The 25,911-nt window shown below is 44.1% G+C and overlaps 1 protein-coding gene and 1 long non-coding RNA gene across 11 annotated transcripts in view; one reads left to right on the top strand and one right to left on the bottom strand.

Moving 5' to 3' along the window:
- PSD3 (pleckstrin and Sec7 domain containing 3) overlaps positions 1 to 25,911 on the top strand; it is a 586,117-nt gene that overhangs the window by 251,319 nt on the left and 308,887 nt on the right. For 3 of the 8 annotated variants that reach the window (XM_075605135.1, XM_075605154.1, XM_075605186.1), the window contains exon 3: positions 25,218 to 25,280. The exons of 4 other annotated variants lie outside the window; for them this stretch is intronic. In XM_075605135.1, coding sequence (XP_075461250.1) covers positions 25,218 to 25,280 — 63 coding nt within the window. Of the gene's footprint in view, positions 1 to 22,218; positions 22,313 to 22,995; positions 23,077 to 25,217; positions 25,281 to 25,911 lie in introns of those variants that run through there. One more of the 8 variants, XM_075605171.1, reaches the window with a different exon arrangement.
- LOC142497445 (uncharacterized) lies at positions 8,386 to 23,771 on the bottom strand. Of its 3 annotated transcripts, none has more exons than XR_012802258.1 (5): positions 23,410 to 23,771; positions 16,628 to 16,698; positions 10,102 to 10,201; positions 9,249 to 9,332; positions 8,386 to 8,599 (listed from the first exon to the last, which is right to left on the bottom strand). It is a non-coding gene; the product is annotated as an uncharacterized LOC142497445 (long non-coding RNA). The 3 variants fall into 3 exon arrangements; XR_012802257.1 differs by lacking the exon at positions 10,102 to 10,201 and adding an exon at positions 13,299 to 13,406 and having other exon boundaries at positions 8,386 to 8,596; positions 23,410 to 23,760; XR_012802256.1 differs by having other exon boundaries at positions 8,386 to 8,596; positions 23,410 to 23,758.

Raw genomic sequence — 25,911 nt, 5'->3', positions numbered from 1 at the left:
GTGCATCCAGTTTCAGCCGCGATCTGTGGTCTAGGAATCGCGATGGGACGCGCGTCTTAGAGAAGAGCAGGGGGAGGCGTGGTGTGGCGCGGCCATGACATCACGCGGCTGGTTCGGCCTCATTGGCTGAACCGCCATCGTGAAGTGGCCATCGCTTGTCCAAAAATGTTGTCTTTTGGTAAAGGTGTTCACGCATCGTGCTATCTGCAGGCGCGCGCAGGCAGTGACTGGGGCTGGCCCCATAGAGGGCTGTATCTTGTTTGCGCCGTGCAGTCGTGACGAAGCCTGAGACTGACAACATATCCCACAGAGAACTACCTCTTTTACTAGTAACAGTACCGCCACCACCATCAAGTCCTTTGCCCATACTTTCCATGATGTTTAGGTAAATGCATAACTGAGTCTGCTACTACTACCAGTAACTGCTTGGCTTGAACAAGTCTCCGGCTCTGACTTCTTTTTTTAATTTCTCCCAGTAGACACTGCAGCTGGGGCAGCAGTCACACAATTATGGAAAACATTGTTCTATACATCCTATGCTTTTCTCACTGGGCACAAAATAAAAGAATGCCCATGGGCCCTCATGCCCTCCTGGTTGCGTTACATATGAAACACCTAAAGATAACATGTGCTTGGCTTGTTCAGTGTATGTTCTTTGGCTGCACTGGCAGGCATGCCAATGCTACATACGTGCTGGTATATTTGGGCACCAAAAAAAATGTATAAATAAATATATAAATGATGCCAGTGGCAAGTTGATAATTGGCATTGATGATAATGAGGGCTCTGGGGTGGACATCAGTTGTTGGTGATAATATCTATAGAGCTATGGACTGGTCTGTCAGCAGTAGTTTAACTTCTCATTCACTTCTCACTGAATTTCTCTGTCATTTGACTCTCACTCACTTGAATTTCTCTCACTTGCAACTGTGGCAGCAATCACAAAAAAACACTGTTCGTTGTGCACAATACATATAATAGGAGTTACCCCTCCCCGTACCTCTGTGTTACAGATGGAATACTGTGACTTATGACATACGGTACTCTACATAGAACAAGCCGAGCACCATACCAACATGGATGTAATTTCTGTAGCTGACAGTGGTGATGTTGAGTGCTGGCTTGTTTGGGCCCCAAGAAAAATGTAAAAAAAATAATAAAATATGAAATGATGCCATTGGCAAACTGCAATAATGATGATAGTGGAGGTGGAGACTAGTTGTTGTTGATGGTAATAAGCCATGGGCAGGAGGGCACTGGTGGCAGATCAGTAAGCAGCAGGATAGCTTGTAAGTCTTCCCAGACTCTCACTTCTCATGAAGTTTTTCTCATTTGACTCTGTTGCGGTAGCAACAGTCACACAAAACACTGTTCTGTAATCTATATATGTGTTAGGGTGAAGTTCTCTATGATTTAGTCACTGACTGCTTTGTCTGGCGTTAATGGTGATGAACACTCATGGGGGTGGTGATGCCGTGGACGGGAGGGCACTGGTAACAGCTAGACCAGAGCTTTCCAAACTTTTCATGTTGGTGACACACTTTTTAGACATGCATCGTTTCGCAACACAGTAATTCAGTTTTACTAGCAAACCGGAAGTTAAACTACTGTAACCCCTTGTAAGAGATACGGACACATAAATTGTAATAACAAAATGTATGGGGACACAACATATCTCATGAAAAACTTTCATTTATATTTTTTAAAATATATGATTTGTAAGATAACATACATTTCCAAAATTGTTGTCATTTATGAGTGACACACACAGAGAGAGAGAGAGAGAGAGAGAGAGAGAGAGAGAGAGAGAGAGAGAGGCTGGGTGACACACACACACAGAGAGAGAGAGAGAGAGAGAGAGAGGCTGGGTGACACACACACAGAGAGAGAGAGAGAGAGAGAGAGAGGCTGGGTGACTGACTGTGGATTGGTGTCTATATTCATTCACACACACACACACACACACACTCTTGCACACTATTACATACAAACGGGGATCGGACACACGGGGGGGGGGAATCGGAGCAGGGGGGCCAAATCGGACTAAGGGGGGGCATGGAGCTGTACTTGCCTTACTCGCTCCATGCAGGAAAAGGCGCCTCCTCAATGTGCAGCTCGGATAGAGATTGGCTGCGCGCCAACCAGTCAGGTGGAGGTATTTTTATTTATTTATTTTCCCCCAGCACGCGCCTGTCACCCTGTGGTGACCAGTCTTGTCTAGGGGACGGCGCACGGCCCACCAAACCCCCTGTTGGTGGCCCTAACCGCCTGAGCCCCCCCCTAAATAATCATGCGCCCCCCAGTTTCCGCACCGCTCAGAGGTTTCTTGTTACGTTCGCGTGACACACCTACACACCTACACACTGCATCCGACACACTAACGTGTCGCGACACACAGTTTGGAAAGCTCTGAGCTAGACAGTCAAAAAATTGTTATTTAGGTTGGAGACAACCAATTTAGTAAAAAAAACAATCTCTTATTTAATCTGCTTCCTTCTGAGAAGACGGTACCATGGATACCATCATGTATATCTCCGAGAAAAAAAGATATACATTTTAGTGAGTGTAAGACTTTCCACACTGCTACTAGACTAATAGATTCCTTCGATTGTGTGATGGACCCAGTTGTTCTGAACACTTGTTCAGATAGCACGCTTGCTGGTGGACAACTGAGGTATTCTGATGCCACGCATGTCCGCTCAGGCCACATGTCTTTTCTTCCCACTCAGTAATTTAGAGGGTCAGAGTTGGGAGAAAGATATAAAGGGATTGCCCTTGCTCCCACCTCATTCTCCATTTGCGGCCTCACACAACTAGCCATAATGAGGTGAAATGTCTCTCAGAGAATGTTCTACTACTAGTAACACTACAACTAGTAACACTACAACTGCCACTATCACAGCCTTTCCCCACACCGTGGCTTAATATTGTAGTTCCACTTGATGCCAGAAGATATTCTTCCTTAGTTTTTAAGGATGCTACAGTAAATGAGGATCATTTTGCAGTGAGTTGAGCATGGCAGTCGTCAGCCTCACCAATTCATGATTATCATTAGTCTCACTCTTATGCTGCATCCGAACAAGGGTCCTATAGAATATGAATATCAGTGGGATGAGTTTGCTGATATCAGCATTATCACTGCTGATCAGAACTGTATCCCTCTCAAATGGTCTCAGTAGCCCACCCAATTTTCCCATCAGATGCCAATGGTTGATCAACAAGTATATCCCTCTACAAGATTGGAGTTCTCCATGATGTAATCATTCACTGCTTTGTGGTGTGAATTCACTCCCTGAATTATTATTTTGCCAACATTAATTGGATGGCCCTGATGTAATGCTGCCACCAGGTTGGTTCTATTATCTCCTGCCTCTAGCCCAACCTCCCATTGAGAAAGCCAACTCTCAATAATGCCCTATAATTTTCAATGAGTGTTATCTGCTGTACGTGCCTTCTGATCAAAACGTTGCATATATTGGGTAGCAAGCCTCCTTATAATTGCAGCTGACTCCTTAACTCTCTTCATGACTATTGCTACCACCATCTCCAACACACTGTCTCCTTTGTAAAGAGGATAGGAAGCTCACCCAGTGGGCGGTAACAATCATGTAGTCCCCTCTGCCATGTGCACGAGGCCACATGTCTGTTGTGAGGTGCTCTTATTGTGTGAACTATCTAGAATCCTGCCCACTGCATGGAATGGCCTTGGTGGAAGAATAGTATTTTCCAGAGAAATGCAGTGTATTTTAGTAACTCTTGCCCTCTGCAACGCTAAAGAGCAGCTTACCACCATTTTGGCTACTTTGCTATTCAATTAAAGGGCTCTACTGTGTGAGCGATGGGACAATTACAGCCTTTCAAAGCTTCACGAACAGGGATTTGCTGTATTTCACTAGATATTGTCTAATTATATTACACGTCCTCTTTCCGCCTGTGCCTTTGCTGCCTTCTGGTAGGGACAGCCTTAGCCATTTTGGCCCCTATGTGGAAATTTTTTTGGTGCCCCCCACTAAGGTGCTCTCCCTCTTCCATGTTGATAATGTTTTCAAGTAATAATTTTTTTAACAGTTCGTAATAACTTTCATAAATAGATCCAGATGTATACATAAAAAATCCACCCATCCCTTCTCTCCCTCCCCATCCCTTCACTCCCTCCCCCTCTCCAATCCCTTCCCCCCCCTCTATCTCTCTCTCCCCCTCTATCTCTCTCTCCTCTATCCATTCTCTCCCCTCTATAAATTGCTCTCTCTCCCACCATACACACACAATACCCCCTCCCCAATAATACAAATACCCCCTTTCCCACAATACACACACAAAACCCTCTGTCCCACATAGACACCCCTTTCCCACAATAGCTCCACACTGCCCCCTCCCCCACAATAGCCCCACTCCCACACAATAGCCCCACTCCCCCACAATAGCCCCACTCCCCCACAATAGCCCCACTCCCCCACAATAGCCCAACTCCCCCACAATAGCCCCACTCCCCCACAGTAGCCCCACTCCCCCACAATAGCCCCACTCCCCCACAATAGCCCCACTCCCCCACAATAGCCCCACTCCCCCACAATAGCCCCACTCCCCCACAATAGCCCCACTCCCCCACAATAGCCCCACTCCCCCACAGTAGCCCCACTCCCCCACAATAGCCCCACTCCCCCACAGTAGCCCCACTCCCCCACAGTAGCCCCACTCCCCCACTGTAGCCCCACTCCCCCACAGTAGCCCCACTCCCCCACAGTAGCCCCACTCCCCCACAGTAGCCCCACTCCTTACTTTAGTGGAGCCTCCGGCGAGCGCTGGAAGTTTGTCTGGCTACTGCCTCCTCCTCCGCTGGTGCGTGGCACTGCCTCCTCCCTCCTCCTCCGCTGGTGTGTGGCACTGCCTCCTCCTCCGCTGGTGCGTGGCACTGCCTCCTCCTCCTCCGCTGGTGCGTGGCACTGCCTCCTCCTCCTCCGCTGGTGCGTGGCACTGCCTCCTCCCTCCTCCTCCGCTGGTGCGTGGCACTGCCTCCTCCTCCTCCGCTGGTGCGTGGCACTGCCTCCTCCTCCTCCACTGGTGCGTGGCACTGCCTCCTCCTCCTCCACTGGTGCGTGGCACTGCCTCCTCCTCCTCCGCTGGTGCGTGGCACTGCCTCCTCCCTCCTCCTCCGCTGGTGCGTGGCACTGCCTCCTCCTCCTCCGCTGGTGCGTGGCACTGCCTCCTCCTCCTCCACTGGTGCGTGGCACTGCCTCCTCCTCCTCCTCCTCCGCTGGTGCGTGGCACTGCCTCCTCCTCCTCCGCTGGTGCGTGGCACTACCTCCTCCTCCTCCGCTGGTGCGTGGCACTGCCGCCCCCTTTTTCTCCGCTGGTGCGTGGCACTGCCTCCTCCTCCTCCTCCGCTGGTGCGTGGCACTGCCTCCTCCTCCTCCTCCTCCGCTGGTGCGTGGCACTGCCTCCTCCTCCTCCGCTGGTGCGTGGCACTGCCTCCTCCTCCGCTGGTGCGTGGCACTGCCTCCTCCTCCGCTGGTGCGTGGCACTGCCTCCTCCTCCCCCGCTGGTGCGTGGCACTGCCGCCTCCTCTTTCTCTGCTGGTGCGTGGCACTGCCTCCTCCTCCGCTGGTGCGTGACACTGCCTCCTCCTCCTCCGCTGGTGCGTGGCACTGCCGCCTCCTCTTTCTCCGCTGGTGCGTGGCACTGCCTCCTCCTCCGCTGGTGCGTGGCACTGCCTCCTCCTCCTCCGCTGGTGCGTGGCACTACCTCCTCCTCCTCCGCTGGTGCGTGGCACTGCCCCCTCCTCCTCCTCCGCTGGTGCGTGGCACTACCTCCTCCTCCTCCTCCGCTGGTGCGTGGCACTGCCGCCCCCTCTTTCTCCGCTGGTGCGTGGCACTGCCTCCTCCTCCTCCTCCTCCGCTGGTGCGTGGCACTGCCTCCTCCTCCTCCTCCGCTGGTGCGTGGCACTGCCTCCTCCTCCGCTGGCGCACACCTCCTCCTCCTCCGCTGGTGCGTGGCACCTCCTCCTCCGCTGGTGCGTGGCACCTCCTCCTCCGCTAGTGCGTGGCACTGCCTCCTCCTCCGCTGGTGCGTGGCACTGCCTCCTCCTCCTCTCGCCGCTAGAAGGCAGCACAATGCACCAGCGCCCCCCTGCTGGTATACCCATGTCCTGGTCGGTGCCTATAGTTGGGTCCGCCCATTGGGCGGCGAACCGCTTGCGTGATGTCACAGCCCCGCCTCCACCATGCCTCCCTGTTGCACACGTCATAAAAAAAATCTTACAGGCCACTAATTGCTCTAGCTACAGGTGCGTGCGATGCCATGCGCTCCGTCGCACGTGCGCCTACTATATCCGAGGCCTAAGGCTGCGCTTATAGTGCCACCGACAGCGACGTCGTGGCAAAACAAATGCATTGCCGCCGTTGCGTGCGCTTATAGTAAGTGCGACGTGATGGAGCGTCGGTTTGGTTGCGATCGCTGGAAGTCATCTCTATTTGATTTTTCCAGCGACCGTCGCCTGACCGTCGCGTCGCCGGTACTATAAGCGTAGCCTTAGAGAGGAGGGGTGGGAGAGTTTGAGAGAAGGGGTGGGGAGAGTTTGAGAGAAGGGGTGGGGAGAGTTTGAGAGAAGGGGTGAGGAGAGTTAGTGAGGAGGGGGAGAGAGAGTGACAAAGAGAGGCTCAAAAATTGTAGTTAGGCCACTGCCTCGAAACCAACAGCTGGGAGCTTCATGACTGGTTTGATACACAGAAAGCATATTGTAGGACATGTATTTGTATGTGCCCAGTGTTGGAAGGTACTGCGAGAGGCTTCCTACCATGATTTGTGCGGCTATGCTCTGACCATTTTGTTGGTACAGTATGCTAGGCTACATGCATCGGGTTTCTTTTGACAATTATGCAGGCACATGCAAATAAACTATACCCATTTATAAAAGTAAGGTCAATTTAGATTAACCACTGTTATTATTTTTGTGAGATTATTAATTCTATTCAGTTGAGTTCACTTTTTTTAGTAATTGAAAGGCATTCCGATATATACAGTATAATTCAAAAAAATCACGTTTTTTGTTCCTGGGGGGGGGGGGGGGGGGGGGGTTATTTTTCTTTGCCATTGCTTAACCTAGAATTCATTCAGGAAATAAATTGGATCTTCTGTAAAAGGGATCTTGCCTTCATGTGAAGACTTAAGTAAATATTATGCCTATATTCAAGTTTAGGAGACAGTGGATTAGTGTTTTATTTTAAATTGATATTGGGTTATTAGTTGTACTCATTACACAGCTCGCGGGACACATGCCTGCAGTTGCTTTAATCGTTTTTCTACCTTGTTCTGATAAAGGTTTCTTTATGCAAGTACAAGTACATGAAATATGAAAAGAACTAACTCCTTTACCTCCCAAATCTCCACTATAAGAGCTTCCATATGTTGCCATGTATAAATGTCTATACGTGTATACAGTGCTGTAACTTCGGTTACCTCGTCCGGCGTCGTTACTTCGTCCCTCGACGTCACGTCATAACGTTGCTGCATCACGTCACGTGTCGCCATGATGCTGCGATGCGGATGGATGAGGGCTGCACTCAGAAGCCCCGCTCTCCCCCGGCAATCAGTTTTATTGCTGTGGGGAAGAGCGTGAGGAGATTCATCTCGAGTCCAGAGGGAGGCAGGAGTCTCCCTCCGGCGCCACCCCCCCCTTCCCCGGTGCCAGGACGTGCCCGGGCAGTAGTTACACCACTGCATGTATAAATGTATACATGACATCTCTTTTTGATTTTTTTGTCTTGTTTTGTTTTTGCAGCTTAGGTCTCACATGACATAATTATGTCATCATCCCTTGGTTACATAATTGTAATACTTTGTTCACATTGAACATTCACTATATTGACACAGATTTCTTCTGAAATTTATAAATTTAGACCAAGTGGGATTTCACACAAACACACACGGTTAACTAGGTGTTTTTGCACCCGGGGGAAGTCACTCCAACTGCACCCCACACACATCACTGTGACACACAGCATACTTACACATACAGTAGTAACAGACTCACAGCAGCATACATATACACACTGATATACAGCAGCATACTTAGGCTGAGTCCCCGCTGGCGCTGAGCGCGCTCATGCTTGGAAAGCGCTCCAAACATGAGCGCCGGGTGTCCTGCATGTACGCGCGTGCGGGAGGAAGGGGGAGGGGCATTGCAGGTAGTTGAGCGCGCGGGAAAGTATAGTTAATTTTGTTTACTTAAGCGTCCAGCGCGGGTGATTGGGTGCGAGCTACATATAGCTATATATGTAAGTAACCGCCGCAAGCGCCGCCCGCTCAGCGGGGACGCAGCCTTACACTTAGTGAAGCAGACAGACACACAGCATCCATACACACACTGACAGACACACAGCAGCATACTTAAATTTAAATGTAATTTATCAAGGATAAAGAGACATCGCTCGAAACGCGTAGGTACGTTTTTTTTTATCCATGTTAGCTATCAATAAACTGATTTTTATGGGAGTTACCCCTGGATCACTGGATTTCTTCATGGTTTGCTGGTTGTGCTCCGTTTTTCTCAAACTTACTGCTGGATCTTTTCGTCACACGGATGCTGCACACCCCGGATCTGCTGGTCACAAGAGGAGGCAAACAACAGGTTATAGGCTTTAGCCTTTATATATGATGTTTTCCTTATCATTACATTATGGACATTGTGTAAGGGAGGCGGTTATTGTGCTGCTATATGTGGGGATCCTTGAGACCGCACTAGTCGCTCATTCCTCCCTACCTGACCGCATATGGATGTATACTGATGACAGGAGAGAGATATCTGGATCCATTTATGATTACTGTTGAAAGGCTTCTACTGAGCACACAAGGAGTCTGAGCACCATTCCATATTGGACTTTGCTCTTTTATTAAAGCTTTGGAGAGAGAGATGGACAGGAGGACTGGAGACGGATATGACAAATAACTGGAAACTCATCAATTTAGGTTAAAACCTTAGAAAGACATATACATTTCTCTACAGGGGGTACTATGTGCCAGCCAGGCTACATAGTATATTACCAAATCTTTCAGATGGATTTTGGAGGGGATGTGGACAAAGGGGCATAATGCTTCATATTTGGTGGTCGTGCTTGAATTGTCCTCTTTTGGAGAGAGATAAAACTAAGAATTCATTAATTACAGGAGTAAATATTACAGAGCATGTTTCTTTTAAATTGATAACCGGTTATAGGTTGATGAAATACAGGCATACCCCGCATACCTCTTACATTTGCTTAATGCAGCACAATGCGGGAACCAGTACATTGGAAACAGGTAGTGGTTCCATCCATAGAGTATTGAACGTCGAGAGTCTGGGAGATGTTTGCAATGGGAAAAATGATACACATTATACAATAAACATCAGATAAATGTAACAATGTATGTTTGAGCTATTGATTCCTCTGGAAATCAGAAGAGTCTAAATAATGGGCTTCTGATTTGAAGGGAAGAGACAACATTGCCATCAACGTCAGATTAACAAACCATCGGGATAAAGCCATAACTAAGACAATTAGCAAAGACATAGGCGGCTAAATGGTCATCTGGGACCTTGGCTTTAAAGTGTGAGGGGCGCCAACTTCTGACCTGACAGTAATGCTGAGTGGCTATTATCGATTACTTTATTATGTTGGGATTGATTTTAGATTGCTTAAATTTCGTATCTTTTACATAATTTTTTGTATGTGTCGTTAGATTTTTTTTTTTTTTAATAAATTGTATTTTTTCAGTAGATTTGAAAAAAAAAAAATGAGAAAATACTCCTAGACATGGAGAATTTTGAGATGATACAAGATGTTATTATTGCATGTATATTCTGGATGCTGAGAATAATAAAGAATTTACAAGAGAGGGAAATCCAAACAGCCAATGTTTTAGCATAGTGAAGAAATCTTTAAAATATAAAACAAATACAGACTTCCGATGACGTCATCCGGAATGGCTGGATAGCGAGGGAGCTCCCAGGACCCCCATAGCATTAAGTAACCAGAAGCTAATTTCCCCCGAGAATTTCTCACCCTGCACGGGCGGATCGCTTGGCTAAGACCCCAGACATAACCGCAAAACAAAAAAAATCCCTACCCAGGGCATCTCACGGTACTTTTCACCGCTGCATTGCTGGTCAGGTGCTTCCAGCGGAGACAATGTTGGTGCCGGGACACGCCCCAGCACACGGGCGGTCCTGGGGATGGTAGATGAAAGTGAAATCACACGCTCCTACCTGGAAGATCTCCTCACAAAAATGCACGACAAGCTGCACCAATCTTTACAACAGGATTTTAAAGCTGCAGTATCGGAGCTAAAGGAGGAATTAAATGGGCTCTCTGAGGACCACAGCTTTGGAAACTAAGCTACAGTTGCAAACACAGGCAGATGATGAGATCCTGTGCCTGTGTCAGGAGATTAACCTTCTTAAAGAGGGCATTGAAGATCAAGAAAATCGGGACTGGAGGCAGAATTTAAGGATTCGTAATATCCCAGAAGCAGTACTCCCTGATCTCCTCTGGCCCTATTTAATAAATCTTTTCGATACCATCTGCGATGATTTGGAGGAAAAAGACCTTGAAATTGACGAGGTCCATCGGGCGTTGGGTCCCAGGTCAGGCGACCCAAAACATTAAAGGGACGTTTTGTACGGCTTCATAGTTACTCCGCTAAGGAAAGAATAATTGGGGTCCTGCAGGGAGAAGAATGTTATACTTTATAAGAATGAACCTCTGCAAGTCTTCAATGATTTGTCTAAGTGACCATTGGAAGGCTCCGGAAACTTAGGCCGCTGACCCTTCTCCTGAGGGAAAATGGGGTGTGATACAGATGGGGGTTTCCGTTTATGCTTATCGTTATTAAAAATGGCAAACTTCTTTTCATGACGCACAGAGAGGAGATAAATGTATCCGTGTGTTGGGCCTGACACCCCCATCGCCTCAAAATCGCGAACCACGAGAACTCCAAGGCCATACTGAGGAGCGAGACCGTCCAGAGCCTTGGAGAGACTTGCAGGGCAACATGCCCAAAGACCAGAGATATAAGAGGACGACACTGCCACTGATGGATCTCCCACTGATATTTGGCCCCATCCCGATTGCTGCCTGAGGAAAGAAGAGCCATCGACCCCACTAGGAGATGGCTGCCTCCGTTGAGGTTTGGATTCCGACATCTGCAATCAAGCCTGGGTATGAGGAGCCCTACTTAAGATGGAACCTGGATAAATATTAAGCCAGTTTTCTCTGTGAGGTTTGGGGGGGGGGGGGGGGGGGATTGTGTTGGAGTTTGTTACCCTGGGCACCGGTCTATGGAGGTGATTCAACTGGATTAGCCCATGGAGCCCTGCTTGTTGGCAACGTCAAGGGACCAGCTGATGAGACTGGTTATCAGACGGTATACACCTACGACTGACCGGGGGAAACAGGCGCTCCTTACCCGATCCTTGGAGGCACAGCTTGATGTTTGGTAGTATATCCAGGTTTAATCGGTACCTTTATTTACTTTTCTTAGCGGTCCGGACTCGTACTCAGATGTTGTATTGTATTGTATGTCTTTATTTATATAGCGCCAAAAGTGTACTCGGCGCTTCACAAAGAATACAGTACAGGGAATTATAATTATACAATAAGAGACAACACTAGGGTTAGGGAGTGATCGCAAAACCACACCAATTGAAAAAAATAATGGGTGAATATATGGTAATCAAAAAAGTGGGTGCAAACTGTGAATTTGTCCCTGAGGAAGCTCCTTTGCTGGAGGGAAACGCGCGTTGGACGCGCAATGTTGTCAGTCTCCTACTTGGAGCTGCTTTTATGTAGTGTTCTGTAGTCTCCTGGCTCTATCTATGTAGACCTTAAATTGGATATCTTTACCAACACTCAGTGCGCAAGCTTTCCTGCTCTCTATATGATATGTTTATTTGGAGTGTGCTGTATAATGACTCACTGACCAAAATGCTGTGAACAATTGCTTCACTATGCTGTGAATCATTTACCCTCCATTACCACACTATCAGCTGCACTTCCATACCCACTGGATGGTAATACACTTTTAACTTACATCCCTAAGTGCTCTGTGGTTTATAAGTTTAAGCAGGACTGCTGAATTTTCACGATACAATCATTCACTGAGTTTGTTATATATATGTATATACATTTACCTGGTCTCATAGGTGCCCCAGAGGGGTTTATACCCTGACTATTAGCGTCCTGTGTCTTGCAATCTCAACTACAATTAGTTGTTTGAGACCATCCCAACGCACATTCACTGACACGGATGCTTGGTCTTGTTAATTTAATTTATTTTTAATGCACAATACACGACGTTTTGGTAACATATGTTTTATGTAAATATATTAAAAGTTAAATTTTAAATTAAGTAGGAGTGCAGTATAGTGAATTCTTTTAGGAGACACATCCATTCTGTGTTCTCCTTTCCCCCCCTTTTTCTTATACAATAAGAGCAGCAAAATCAGACAATAGGAAAGGAAATCCCTGCCCCGAAGAGCTAACAATCTAAGAGGTTTAATGGGAAACTTACAGAGACAGTGAGGGAGTAAGTGCTGTAGATGGCAGTGCTTGATCACAATGGGTGGTAGGAGTGACTGAGTGTGGGACAATAGCCACGAGTGCAGGCTATTGGGATACTTGATTTGTGGGGTGAAATTTAAGGCTGGTCAGTATTAAATGAAAAGGTTAACACCATTTACAGGGGAAGAGATGGCAGGGAGCCATGAGTGAGAACAGGTGTGTGTGTGTCTGGCTTCAGGCTATGGGGAGATCCCCAGCAGCGGGAAGGAGTAGATAGAGGATGTGAATAAAGGATTTGCGTGGGTGTTTTTTGTTGCGGGGTATAGAAGTTGTTGGGAGAGAGGTGTATAAATAATGGTGGAATGGGATAGTTGGAGAGAACAGAGACATTCACAAAGGAGTAAGAAAACAGTAAACAGAAAAAGCAGTAGGGAGGGCATAGTAAGATCCAGGAGGAGAGACTTCACGGGTAATGGAGGATAACAGTGAACAAATAATCACATATGTTAAAAGTGAATGTCTCACAGTGGCAAAGTTATAATGCAGAGTCCAGATCATCCTCCAATATTCACCTGCAATTTCACCTCCAAAATTAACTCTTAGACACTTTAGATATGACACTTAAGATGTGACTCTTTTGATGTTACTCTTTTGATGTTACACAGGCATATGGCTCACTGCCAAGTTACACTGACTTAAGTACCATAATCACATGCATTTGACTAACACTTAAGGGAGGAGTTTGCCTAATCAACTTAGACATACCAAATAGTTAGATTATCAATTCTCTCTCAATTGATTGGAGTCGGCACACAGACACATCAGATACATCACATGTTCGGAGGAGAACCGAGGTCCGGGCGGTTAAGAACTCTGCTAGTGAGAAATAAGTATAGCTATGGTTAATATGTGTTGTCTATAATCTCAATCACTCACCCGATCTACATATGCATCTAATCAATGGTTGAGTTGGCCGGCCGCGTGCCTTACCCGCCCCCAGGATATGCCAAATTAGTCTCGGTTATTTAGGTTTGTTAGATCTATTCCCATTCTTCCTTTTTCCCCCCCTCTTTAATACTGAGCGGGCCGTCCCGAACCTCAGCTCTCGGTAGAGGGCCCGGGCTCCGGGCGATCAAGAGCCCCCACCTCTGGGGGATAGAAGACTTATATTTAAAATTTCCAGTTAAATTGCTCAACTGTTTTTATGTGGTAGATTAATAGTAATCACTGGTTTTCAGTTAAGATGTTTTAAGTGCCCGGGTTTTCTGAAGCTTTTTGAAGTGTTTTGAAATGTCTGAAATGTTTGAACTATTTAGACTTTTATGTTTGTATTATGAGTTGTTTATTCCCTTCCCCCATGTTCCCCCTTCCTTCCCTTCCCCTCCTTCCTTCCCGTCCACCCACCTCAACCCCCTTTCTTCCCTCCCCTTCCCCCCGTTTCCATGCCCATCCCACCTTCCCTTCCTCCCCCCCCTCTGTCTTTACCTCACCTAAATGCGACGCATATGTTAATGTACAAGTTAAGTGTATTTGAAGTATCTGAACTGTTTGAATAATGTTTTGTGTTTTCTAAAAAGTGAGGCTATCACTCATGAAAATTATGGGGGATGGCCGGTTTATTAATATTACAAGATTATCTCATGTTTTGAAGCTGCGGTGATATATAATCCCTCTTTCTCCCCCTCCCCTCTCCCCCTCCCCTCTCCCCCTCCCCTCTCCCCTCTCCCCCTCCCCTCTCCCCCTTCCCCCCCTTTCCCCCTCCCCCTCCCCATCCGTCCCCCCCTCCTCCAGAGGGGCTTCCCAGCTCCCAACTTCACAGGCAATTGAGAGATACCTTGAAAATTGTAATTTGCCCCAATTATCCGAGGAGAAAATTAGAGTACTAAATGGTAAAACTACCAGACTGAATTAGCGGAAGCGGTTAAAACATTGAAAATATCTAAGGTCCTGGGCCCTGATGGTTTTACCAACGTTTACTACAAGAGGTTTCTACCTATACTTATCCGAATACCGGGATCTGAATAGAAAAACCTACAAAACAGAATATTTCATTTTATTTGGGAGGGCAAAAGGCTTAGAACAGCTAGATCACCTATGATGACTTTCAAGACGAGGAGGAATGGGTGTACCAGATATCTCAAAATACTACCAAGCTGTCCAACTAAGGCAGGTGGTGGTGTGGAACGCTGATCCAACAAAAAGCTGTTGGTTGGCCTTAGAATCCCAATGCTCTAGAACGTCTTCTTTGCTAATGGATAAGTAGGTGCAGGCCAAAATGTTTGAGCTCGGGCCGATGAGATTGACCTGGAGCAGATCTACGGGCAAATTTAATCTCGTGTCTCTCGTTTCACAACTGACTCCACTTTTTAATAACCCTAATTTCCCTCCAGGATGTGACTACAAACAATTCGATCAATTTAAAGCTAAGAATATTAAAGTAATCGCAGACTTATTACATACTGTAATGGGAAACTTTCTACATTCTAAGAGCTTCGAATCAGGTATGAGGCACCAGACCTTAGTATGTTTAAATATCTTCAGATTAGGCACTTTCTACAAAAAAGTCTCCAAAATTAGAATTCTCCTCCCTCACAAGTTTCGAAGCATTATGTAGGAGAGGTAGTTATCTAAAAGATTTGATAACTAGAAAATATGCCGGATTGGAGGCCTCGGTTGACTCACCTGATCATGACTATATGCTCAAGTGGGCGGCGCATTTAAATATAGAAATTGACAGGGATTGTTGGGAGCATATATGGGTGGTAGCTGCAAAAACTTCCATATGCACAACCATTAAAGAAAATATATATACAATTCTGTTTTACTGGCACCTCACCCCAAGTTGGCTGAAACAAATCTACTGGCTGTGGGCAGAGAGGCGATATGGTCCATATTTGGTGGACATGTCTGGCGATACAGAAATATGAGATCAATATCCAAACTACTATTAAAGAAATAACGGATGTGTCCATTCCTATGGACCCACTGATTTTTTTTGTTTTGTTAGCAAAACCAGTTGAAGACATTGGTCGCCCAATAAGAAGGCTGATATCATTTATCTTGATGGCAGCTAGATGTGCGTTGGCGGCCTCTTGGAAGAAGATTGCTCCCCCCTCTAGACAAACTGTTGAGAAAAGTATAAATGAAGTGATGCTGATGGAGAAATTGACAGCCTTTTTGAAGCAGCCTTTTTGAAACCAATTCTATAAAACGTGGTGGGGCCCATGGCTGGGTTGGTGATCAGAACTGACCTAAAAATGAGATTAGCTGTTATGACCGCAGGCAAACAAAGGGGATCACTGCCCCTCCCCCCTCTGTCTCTCTCGCTTTCTTCCTCTTTCTTTGTCCCTCTTGTAGGACATTCACTGGATAACGCTGGATGGTCCCTGTTACCATATAGATGGGAATCAATACACTTATTGCAGTGTTCGCAAACAAAACTAGGACGCTGATTAGGTGTTATTTAATATTATCCACTGTTTTCTCTATTTTCCTATATTTACTGAAAAAATGACGGTGTTCTGTTTTCAATCAATGTTTTGAGATGCTGTGTATCTTATGTTCACCCAATAAAAATATTTTAAACAAAAAAATATAAAACAAACATGCAAGGCCAACTGTACCTTTTGATGGCATATCGTATGTATCAAAGTCCCTTGACACTCACATCATTGGGAGAAGGGGCAGGTAGAGTCCTAGAGCTCTCCACTTTGCTCCCTCCTCTAGCCCTCACGCCGAGTCTTGCACACTCTCACCTTCCTCCCTTCCCCCCATATTAAGTGGTGCAGCAGTAACTTAACCTGTCAGTGACTGCCACGGCCAGTCACAGCACACCACGATGCTGGGTGCCAAATTAGTGAAGCCAAAATTGGCACGCTTTTGTCAGTCGTGGCAGTGACTGACAGGTCAGTCAGCACTGCACCGTAACACAGGCAGAGAGGGCAGGGAGATTTTAGGCACCCAGACATCCGGGATCTTTCCATCTCTGTATTTCTGCACTGATTTTGCACCAGGGAAACTTAAATAACCCCTTTGTGTTGAATGGCCCCGTGGCAGCGAAAGGATAAGCAACCACGGGAAAAGGAGATCCTTACCGTCACGGAGTTCAGATGTAACTTGACATTCTTTGGTACAACCTTCAGCTGCGGTTCTGCTCTTCCAGCTACTGTATATGCAAATGAAACAAAATGATAAGCCTGCAGCACCTGGATCACAGGACTGTGTCAACACATTCCCTTTGCTGCAGTCCTGACAACAGTTAGTCAGGCAACATTTGTACCTTAATCTCGTGTGCTGTGAGCACCCTAGAATATGTTGCTGTACATGTTTTGCTCTTCCTTTTATATCTGGTGAAATGTTTGCATGTACAGTACTTGAAAGCTAAATGTTCAGCACAGGTAGCTACAGAACCGCAAATAACATCACTATAGTAATCTCCAAGGTATGATTTTGAGCAATAGAGAGTTCATCTTCAGAATTCCTTATCACTTGAACTTGGTTTGCACTTGTTTTATGGCTAAAAAAAAAAAAAGCCAATCAATAACAAATAGCTTGTGGCATGTTTTCTTATTTTCTATTATTTTCTTTACATAATGTATTAATAACCTGGTTCTTCAACACATTGATGCTCTGCTCTGAAAGATGTTGCACCCACCGGCGTTTGAATGGACTTAATGTTTACTACAGCCGGTAAGCCTTCATTCCTAAACAGGATACTTGACATCTAAGTCAAATTTCCAGTAAGACGCTTAAATGGATGTACTATCGAACATAATGAGATCAAGGACCAGATTAGAGATTATACTAAACTCACAGTTAAAGATGGTAACTCCTACCTCAATCTAAAATAAGATCCCTAGATCTTATTTTCTTTCAGGGATCATGTTTGTTTGTTTTTTTCCTTTGGGAAACATTTCTCTCTTTATAAAGGATTATTCACATTTTTTAAGTTGCTGCCCACCTACTATAAAAAATAATTGCCAACGGCAGCTTCCTTTCAAGAAAGTGAACCCCTAACATAAACAGAATGCGTCAGCTCATGGAACATACGTCTATGTGAATGCACCTGTGCATTCCAATGACGTTGCTGTTAATCTCTCTAGGAAGGAGATTGGCAGCATACTGCAGTGTCTCCATTTATAAAAAGGTGAAGGAGTCTTTCAAATTCATATATTTTAAACCAGGAGGCTCAAGAACTAATGAACACTCCAATTACAGGTGACCCCCAGTTTAAAGCAATGCAAAACCCTTCTACAATATAAGCACTTTGCCCTGTGATTTGTATGGGAGTTTAGAGTGCAGTAAGGAGGAACATAATAAAATGCAGTTAATATGAGCGTGATAATGTGTAGGAGGAGAGCGAGCAGTTTTGCTGCAGCTGCTATCGGGTGGCAAAGGAGAAAAATGTTCCGTTGTGGGGAACTTTCATTATCTAAAAATAAACTGTCGTGAAACAACTCATAAGCTCCAAGTACAAACGTCCAATGAGACGTTCTGAACGCTGGAGGGTTTAGATGAAGGTAGCATTAGTACAATGAAATACCGGTAACGCTAGACAACGGGAGGACCGTACTTCCTTCCACAATTTGCAATATGTGGCTGCTTTTGCACCAACCTGAGGTTTAAAGCAGCAATCCCGCCAATGCATTTAAAATAAAATGTTGTCTTTGAATTGTATTTTTTCACATAACTGGAAGTAGGGGTCTCCGCTTAGCTGAACAGTGCTATTGTCAGCACCAGACCCCCAGATCCAGAACTAAGTACAGTAATGGGAAAGGTGCAGGGGGTTTGTTCTGGATAAACGTACTATATTAATCTTTAGTTGGTCATGAAGCAAAAGGTGACACTGTGAGCTCAGTTGCGTAGAATTTCCCAGAATCCCTGGCTAGAGTGGAAGCACTGTACGTTAAGAGATAATGGGGAAAAACAGGGTTGCCGACCTGTCTGAGACATGTGAATGTGCTCACACGTGAAATTTTTATTTATTCTATTACCCTGGAAGTTTCCCGGGGGCTGTAGGAAGCAGTAACATAATCGGTTGCGGCTTCCTGTCTGTCAGTAACGACGACCAGGATAGATGTTACAGAAAAGGACACGGGACACTTTACTACAGTAGTAATGAATTATCTTGGGAATCGGGTGGTCCAGAAGCTGAAAGTAGCACTGTTAAACACAGCTGGGATGGGGGGAGCTTTATAAGTATTTAATCCCTTTACAGAAGGCAGTGGCCCTTTTCAGCTTGGTACTTTTTTATGTTGTTTTTATATCTCATTGAGATGAAGCTTTGAAAGGCTGCAAGTGTCAGAGGTTTGGTACACAAATAATAATTTTCTTTTGGCACACTAAAAAGTAATAATGAAAGAGTGAAAATGTTCAGTAACCACATACTGTATGGAGAAATGGAGATATTGTGCATGACTTGATCGTTTATCGCCCTCCTCGTCATTCTCAGTGAGTTGTTCTCCACGTTCTGAACTGACACATATATAGAAACTTGTGCATATCTTACCTTACAAGAACTGAGACTTTGTAGATCCTGTACAGCAATTCAGGGTACAGTAGCTAGACATTACTTTTGCTGAATATAAAATACCATCATATAACTTCGATTTTTGCATGAGAAACAGATATCATCTGTCTTGTGCACCTCTTAATCAAGACATGTTTGCATCATTTGATTTGCCTCATTGCAACAGTTACAAATATCTGTTTGTTATTCTTGATAATTGTTGTGAGGCCCAGGATATTTAACTTTTAATACATTTATACTTTTTGGAAGACTTGAATAACTTTCTTATTTGTAGATATCCTCAGGAATCTCTTTCAAGTTGCATCTAAAAGGGTCCTGTTTATTCTAGTGTCAGGGAATCCATATTGCAATCCCCCACTTGCAGACTCAGGTGTTTGACTCCAGATACCCTTAGTCCTAACCCCCCCCCCATAAACATAGGCCAGGTGTGGTATGACAGTCCATAAAAACAATTCTTGTATTTTTAAGACAATTTGTAACCAACATTATGCTCTCGTGTGCCAGATTGATTAAAATACTTAATATCTTTTGCCATATTCATTACGATGATGTTTAGGACATTGATGATGTCAGAAGCCATATATAATTTTGGCATCGAATCCTAGGAATGTATTTTGTATAGAAGTCTGGTTTTGATTATGATCTCGTCCTGTTAAAGGTCTGCGTAGACAAAAACGGCTTTGTTTTTAGAATAAACTCGAGGTTTTGGCTACATTTTTGGCATGTTTTCCTAACGCTTGATTTCTGTTGTTTACCAGGCGGTATACACAAACTTAGCACCCGCTTTATACCCTTCTAATGTTGTTCTATTTTTTTTTATTATTATATAATTGATTCTCCCTGCAAGCATTTCTGTATTTTATTTGCATCAGTGATAGGCAGACCGCTAAGTCTTGGTTTCTTATTTATTGATAGTTATTGTTTCCTGTTTTTTTACGGCGTGAGAAGTACTGTAGACTAAAATAGCAAGTGTCAAATATACAGTATGGACAGGCCAGGGAGCTGGAAATAGCTGTGCAAGGGGACATTGAAACAACTGGCAGCAGTTGTATCAAACAAATATGGTATCATATTGCCAAGTATTTCATATTCATTGCTGTGTATTTGATTGTCTCAGTATTCTAGTACCACCTTAAGGCAGCAAAACATGTGAAATCTTATATGTTTAAAAAAATAAATCAGTTTTATAGTATTAGATCAGCGGTGCGCAAAGTGGTGGGGCGCGAGAATTTCCAGGGGGGGCGCAGTGGCTACAGAGGTCCTGCACTCTCCCCCAAGGCACTTAAATTAAGTCCTCTGCAGCTTCTCTTACCTGATCTTCGGCGATGCGTCGCCATGGTAACCGGCGTCAAATGACAGAGCGGGGTCATGTTGCCATGGTAACGTGCCATAACATGACTCCGTGACGTCATTTGACGCCGGGGCGAGAGGCAGCAGTTAAGGAGGCACGGGGTGCGCGAGTTAAAAACTTTGCGCACCCCTGTATTAGATAATACTTACTGCTTTTTTTTTAAATTATTCAACTGTTAATGCCATTGTTAATGAGTTTTAAAGCATCCTTTGATTTCAATACCTGGCTTTAACGCACCTCCCCAGCAGTGCAAGATCTTTGCAACACTTTCCTGTTTGTGATAATTTGTTGCCATTATTCCCAACTGTTTGATCTGTAAACTGTTACAACAGATAATGTTACCTTAGTACAGGGGTGCTCAAACTTTCCCCTGTGCGCACCCTTGCTTGCTCTCCTCTGCGCCTCGCGCCCCCGCTCGACTCCTGCGTCAAATTACGTCACATCGCTATGGTAACGTGACCCCATGACGCCGGGTTTTCTGGAACCCCTGGTAATGGGCAGGTAAGTGTATTATAGAGGCCTCACGCAGTCCCCCGGCATTTAATTTAAATGCCGTGGGGAAGAGTGCGGAACATCCTATAACTGCCGTCCCCCACCGAAAATCTAGCGCCCACCAGATTGTACACTGCTGCGTTAGTAATATAAGGATACATTGTAGCTGCTGTTACACTGACTTAAGCAGCCATTATGTTAGGCACACAATTAGGATTTTTACAGATTGATAACAGGAGCACCAAACGATTGCCAGTTTAGGTAAAAATTGTCACATGCTTTACATATAAAGAAAAAAGGGGGACAGTAGTAATGCTGCTTTAACAATGTTTGTGACCGAGCTGTTTATGATAGAAGCTGAATTACTGGAGCCTCCATTTTATAAGTGTGGCAAAAAGACAGATATAGATTTCTACAGATATTTGACAGAAACGTAAATAATTGGGGCTTTCTTCAAGGGTATAGTGCAATATTTTCTTGCAAGCATTAGCTGGTACCTTAAGGCAGGGGTGCCGCGGGGTGATGAGACGTGACGCGTCGTCATGGCAATGCAGGGTCACGTGATGTCACCTTCGGCGTCATTTGATGCCAGGTCACTCGAGAGAGGGGGGGGGGGGGCGCGGGCGCAGGTACCGGGGGTGCAGCAAACAAACTGTGTGCACCCCTGTCTTATAGGTTAGTTTTAGACATGTGATGAAGAAAATGCATTTCCAAACAACAAATGTAGAAATTGACTTGCTTCACTTCTAGGTAAGAGAGAAAGAATCATTATGCATTTTTTGGAGCATATTTAAGTTGACTGTTTTCCTCCTCTGCATTACTGTATATACACATGGTTTAGTGACCATAGATACGTTTAGCCTCGAGTGTAAATAAACCTACCACTACATCAATTGTTTAAAGGTATAGATATGTAATTAGAAACAATATGATATTCTGTATATTATACATTATTTTTTCGGGCTTTAACCAACTTAAAAGATTGTATTTAAGATAAAGTGCCTTTTTGCATTAGATATACGGTTCACTTACACTCTCCCCCCCCCCCCTTTTAATTTTGGTGTTCTCTTCCCCACCCACCCCAAAAGTTTGTAAAATGTATGAAGACTGCTGTAAAAATTTTCAATAAAATATAAGTTTAAAAAAAATAAAAAATATATATGGTTCACTTAACCCAGCGTTTCTCTTAAACATTATCCTCCCACGTTGCAGATGGAGACTTGCATCCGATTACCCCCTGCTCAGCCTGTGAATAGGACTTTCCTGTTAAAAATCCAGATGTTACCACTGACTTTTAGTTCTTTAGTGTAACACTCTCCCAACTAAGCTCTTCTCGCTTCCCCTGCTAGCAAGTACTGTGGTGTAGAAGAATCAGTGTTTCAGGATTTGCTGGCGTGAAGGGGTCAGGTAAAAACATCACTACTTTTATAAACGCCCAGCTAGAAATTTGGAAGGGAATGTTATTTAGAATAATGAAAATGATGCTTTTGGTGGGATACATAATAAAACGACAAAGGATACAAATGCAGCATGCGTTATTGCGCCGGTTATCGTGTAGAAAGGCATTAAATAGCTCCGTTTTGGTGAGTGAATCGCTACCAACGGAGCTGTTTAGTGCAACGTTGGAACTTGTGGCTCCATTTGTTTAATGTAGCTGCGGCAAATCGCACGATACAACGCGTTCTCGTGCAATAATGATCTTCTGCTACATCTGCGCGTATCATAATAAAATATCACGACATTTTTAATAAATAACTGAATCCTAAACAGAGAGATTAAAAGCATCAAATTGCAAAAATAAATAAATTTGTAAGATAGTAATAATCAAAGGAAAACATGCCTATGACTCACATAATACATACAGTAAGACACCATAGCTATACACGTACAGTAAGACACCCTAGCCCTTTGCAAAGGTTTTCTGCTTTAAGGTTGGATAGAATGAGTCTGCAGCTCCCTCCTCGTTCTCATAATACTGCCATTTACATCACTGTGTGCAGCACTGGACAAGACGGTGCCAGGAAATTTGAAACTAGTATGCTTCCAGTTATCTGGAATAGCGGAGACTGAATTAGCCTGTCTTTTTTTAGCTAACTTTATTGGAGCGATAAACTGATGATCCGTGCAGTTTCTTTGATCGATGGGTAACTGCTGCAGCTGCCATTGTCACTGTAAGTAGCCTCTATTATAAGCTTATAAAATTGCATTACGCTGTACACACAATCATCCGTTATTTCATCTACAGTCAGTCACTGGATTTCTTTTTCCTGGCAACATACCGCACGCGTTTGCTATAGGAGGTTTGCTGATCCTGCTTACTTTGATTTTTGTATGCGAGAGAATATCAGGACATCGTCGTTTTCTCACAAACTACACGTGGAACAGAAGCCATGGATGATTTCATGATGTCTCTCTCCCTGCATCCCTATAAAAATGCTATGTCAGCTTGACTGGCGTAACGCTTGCTTTGCTGCAAGGATGAAACAGACAGACATTATACTTACCTGAAATCTGATTTTTCTTCTTCTTTTTTTTTTTTTTGTCCTACTGGTTTCTAAGCAAATTTGCTTTCCCTGCCGGTGTCATGGCCCCCCAAATATAATCCAAGGCAGATTCCCCTGTTTCTTTTTCCAGAGAAAAACACTGTCAGAATGGGAGGAGTTCCTATTAAAGGGCTCAGTCCCCACTGTTCTGTAATAGTACTTCTATGCTGTACAGCAGAGGTGCAGCCAGCACTGGCAGATTCCGGTTTGCTCATGAACATTTGGTTGGTGTTGTCTAGTCCGTCTCTTAAGTGACAGCACATGGGATCAGCGGTTTTCTGAAAATTCCTCTTTGACTTTTCCAAAAGAAAATGACAGTGTTTGTTATTGCACATACATTCCTTCTCGTCACACAATTGACTGACTTTTCTTCCTTTCTGCAGCCAGTAATTCTTTTCAGATGTCCCCAATACTTGAGCATTTGGAATTCACAGTCTATTTCAGGGCTGCCTGGTGATGAGCCTCAGCTTGTGAATTCTATTTTAACCTCTAGAGCTCCCTTGTATATGTACTGTATATGTACTTCTGTTTTTCTGAAAGGCATGGCAGGATCACACATTGTACATACAGTATTCAATTGTGAGAACCGTAAGATGTAAGATTTGCAGTATTAGATTGTTTTGAGGGGGGAAAAAAGACCAACTTTTCTATGCGCAAATTTATGTTTATTATAGTATATGTATAACATTGCAATTTCTTACTCAACAATTTCTGGTACATTTACACCTTTGGCATACTGTATGCATGATTTCATTGCATTTCCTCACTAGCACTTTGTGAAGTAGTTAGGATTATAACTTTAAAAGCGCTGTAAACATGGAATTTCTGTATTACCCGAAGGTGACAACTTGGAAATTTTAATTTCTATAGGGACAGAAACGCTGTTACACAGAGTTCAGTACACAGGGCTAATGGAGTTAAACAGAAAGAAATTCCTTAAAGATGTCTTGGTAAATATAGCAATTTTTATGTACAGTATATATTTGTTTATTTTCACCTTATGTCACCAGTGTTACAGTGAGTGGCGTTTGATAAATGTCCATCATAGAGACCGTTCTCGATTGTCCTCGGCCAATCCATACTTGTTTCCATCACGCCATATCTTCTGGATGCCAGAAGGTGGTGTAGGCTTTACATGCTATCTCCTTAGCTTTGAGCTCATCAATAGCTTATGGTGCATTTCAGTTTGAGTTTAAACGGTACATGCTATAGTATAACGTTACATGTAAGTATTTATTTAATTAGTATCATTATTTGGATTGTTTTATGAACCCTGTTATTCTCCTATATTTAAATATTAATGTACAAGAAGTAGTGGCACTCAAGTGGGATTGTGAAATGATATCAACATTTATTGGAAGGTGGTCGATGGTTCGGTCCACTTGCGGGACTTTCTCAAGAAGAGAGAGGCCCGCAAGTAGACCGTAAAAGCCGATCACCTTCCAATAAATGTTGATATCCTTTCACAAGCCCACTTGAGTGCCACTACTTCTTGTATATTTGGACTGTCTGTGGTTGCTACATCCCTGTGGGACCACTGTTCCTGAGCTCCGGTGGCAAGTTTCTCGGATACTGTGAGTGCACCACGCTTTGAACTTTAAATATCAATGGACATGTCATTCAGGTCAAGTGATGTTAAAAGAAAGTGCATGACATAGATAATGGTATTGTTTTATGACACAGATAGAGAATGGTACCATGTTAACATCAGTTACGCATTAAAGGTATCACTTTTACCTTATTTTTGTATCTATGTCTGTGTCATTCAGGTCCATTTGACTCTTGGTACAGTGGGTGTCACCCACTAAATGATGGTAGCTGTTCCACACAAGGTAATACCATTCATATTGACTGGTTTACTAACACGGCTTTGTACATTGTACCGAAAGTCCTTTTTATTTTTTGTGTACTGTATATTGATGTAATACTGTTACTCTGCTTTACTTCTCTACAAAGCTACAGCACTAATATAGTACATCATTGATTAAACTTTACAAATTCACCCACTTCTCAATTCTCCTGAAGACTAACTTCATTTTCTCAATTCAGCATCCTTATCAATATGTATTGATCTATTTGCCATTATGCATGTCACACCATGAAGTTTCAAGATGCGTTTTGGATTGTGATGCCTTGTATTGGATCAATCATGAAGGGTCTTTATGCACGCACCCGTGGGACTACACAAGTAAAAATGGTTTACTTTTTCTTCCCTTAGCTGTTTTATATTGTTTTGTAGCTGTATTGATTCTGTGGAAATGTAGATTTTTTAAAGGTTCTGATACTTTTTGTGTCCCCTAAAAAGGTATCGCCACTTACATCAAATATATATTACTACTAAAAATGTATATTATGTCCTTAAACTCTAATGTCTTTCCTGCTTATTTTGGTTTAAGCTCTTGGCTGCCGTTGAATTAAAATTGCTGGTGGATTGATGATATATTTATTACAATGTATTAAAAT

The sequence above is a fragment of the Ascaphus truei genome, chromosome 1 (assembly GCF_040206685.1).
Source record: "Ascaphus truei isolate aAscTru1 chromosome 1, aAscTru1.hap1, whole genome shotgun sequence".
Classification (NCBI taxonomy): Eukaryota; Metazoa; Chordata; class Amphibia; order Anura; family Ascaphidae; genus Ascaphus; species Ascaphus truei.
Note: the sequence above shows the minus strand (reverse complement) of the source record. Positions and strands in the feature narration are given on the sequence as shown.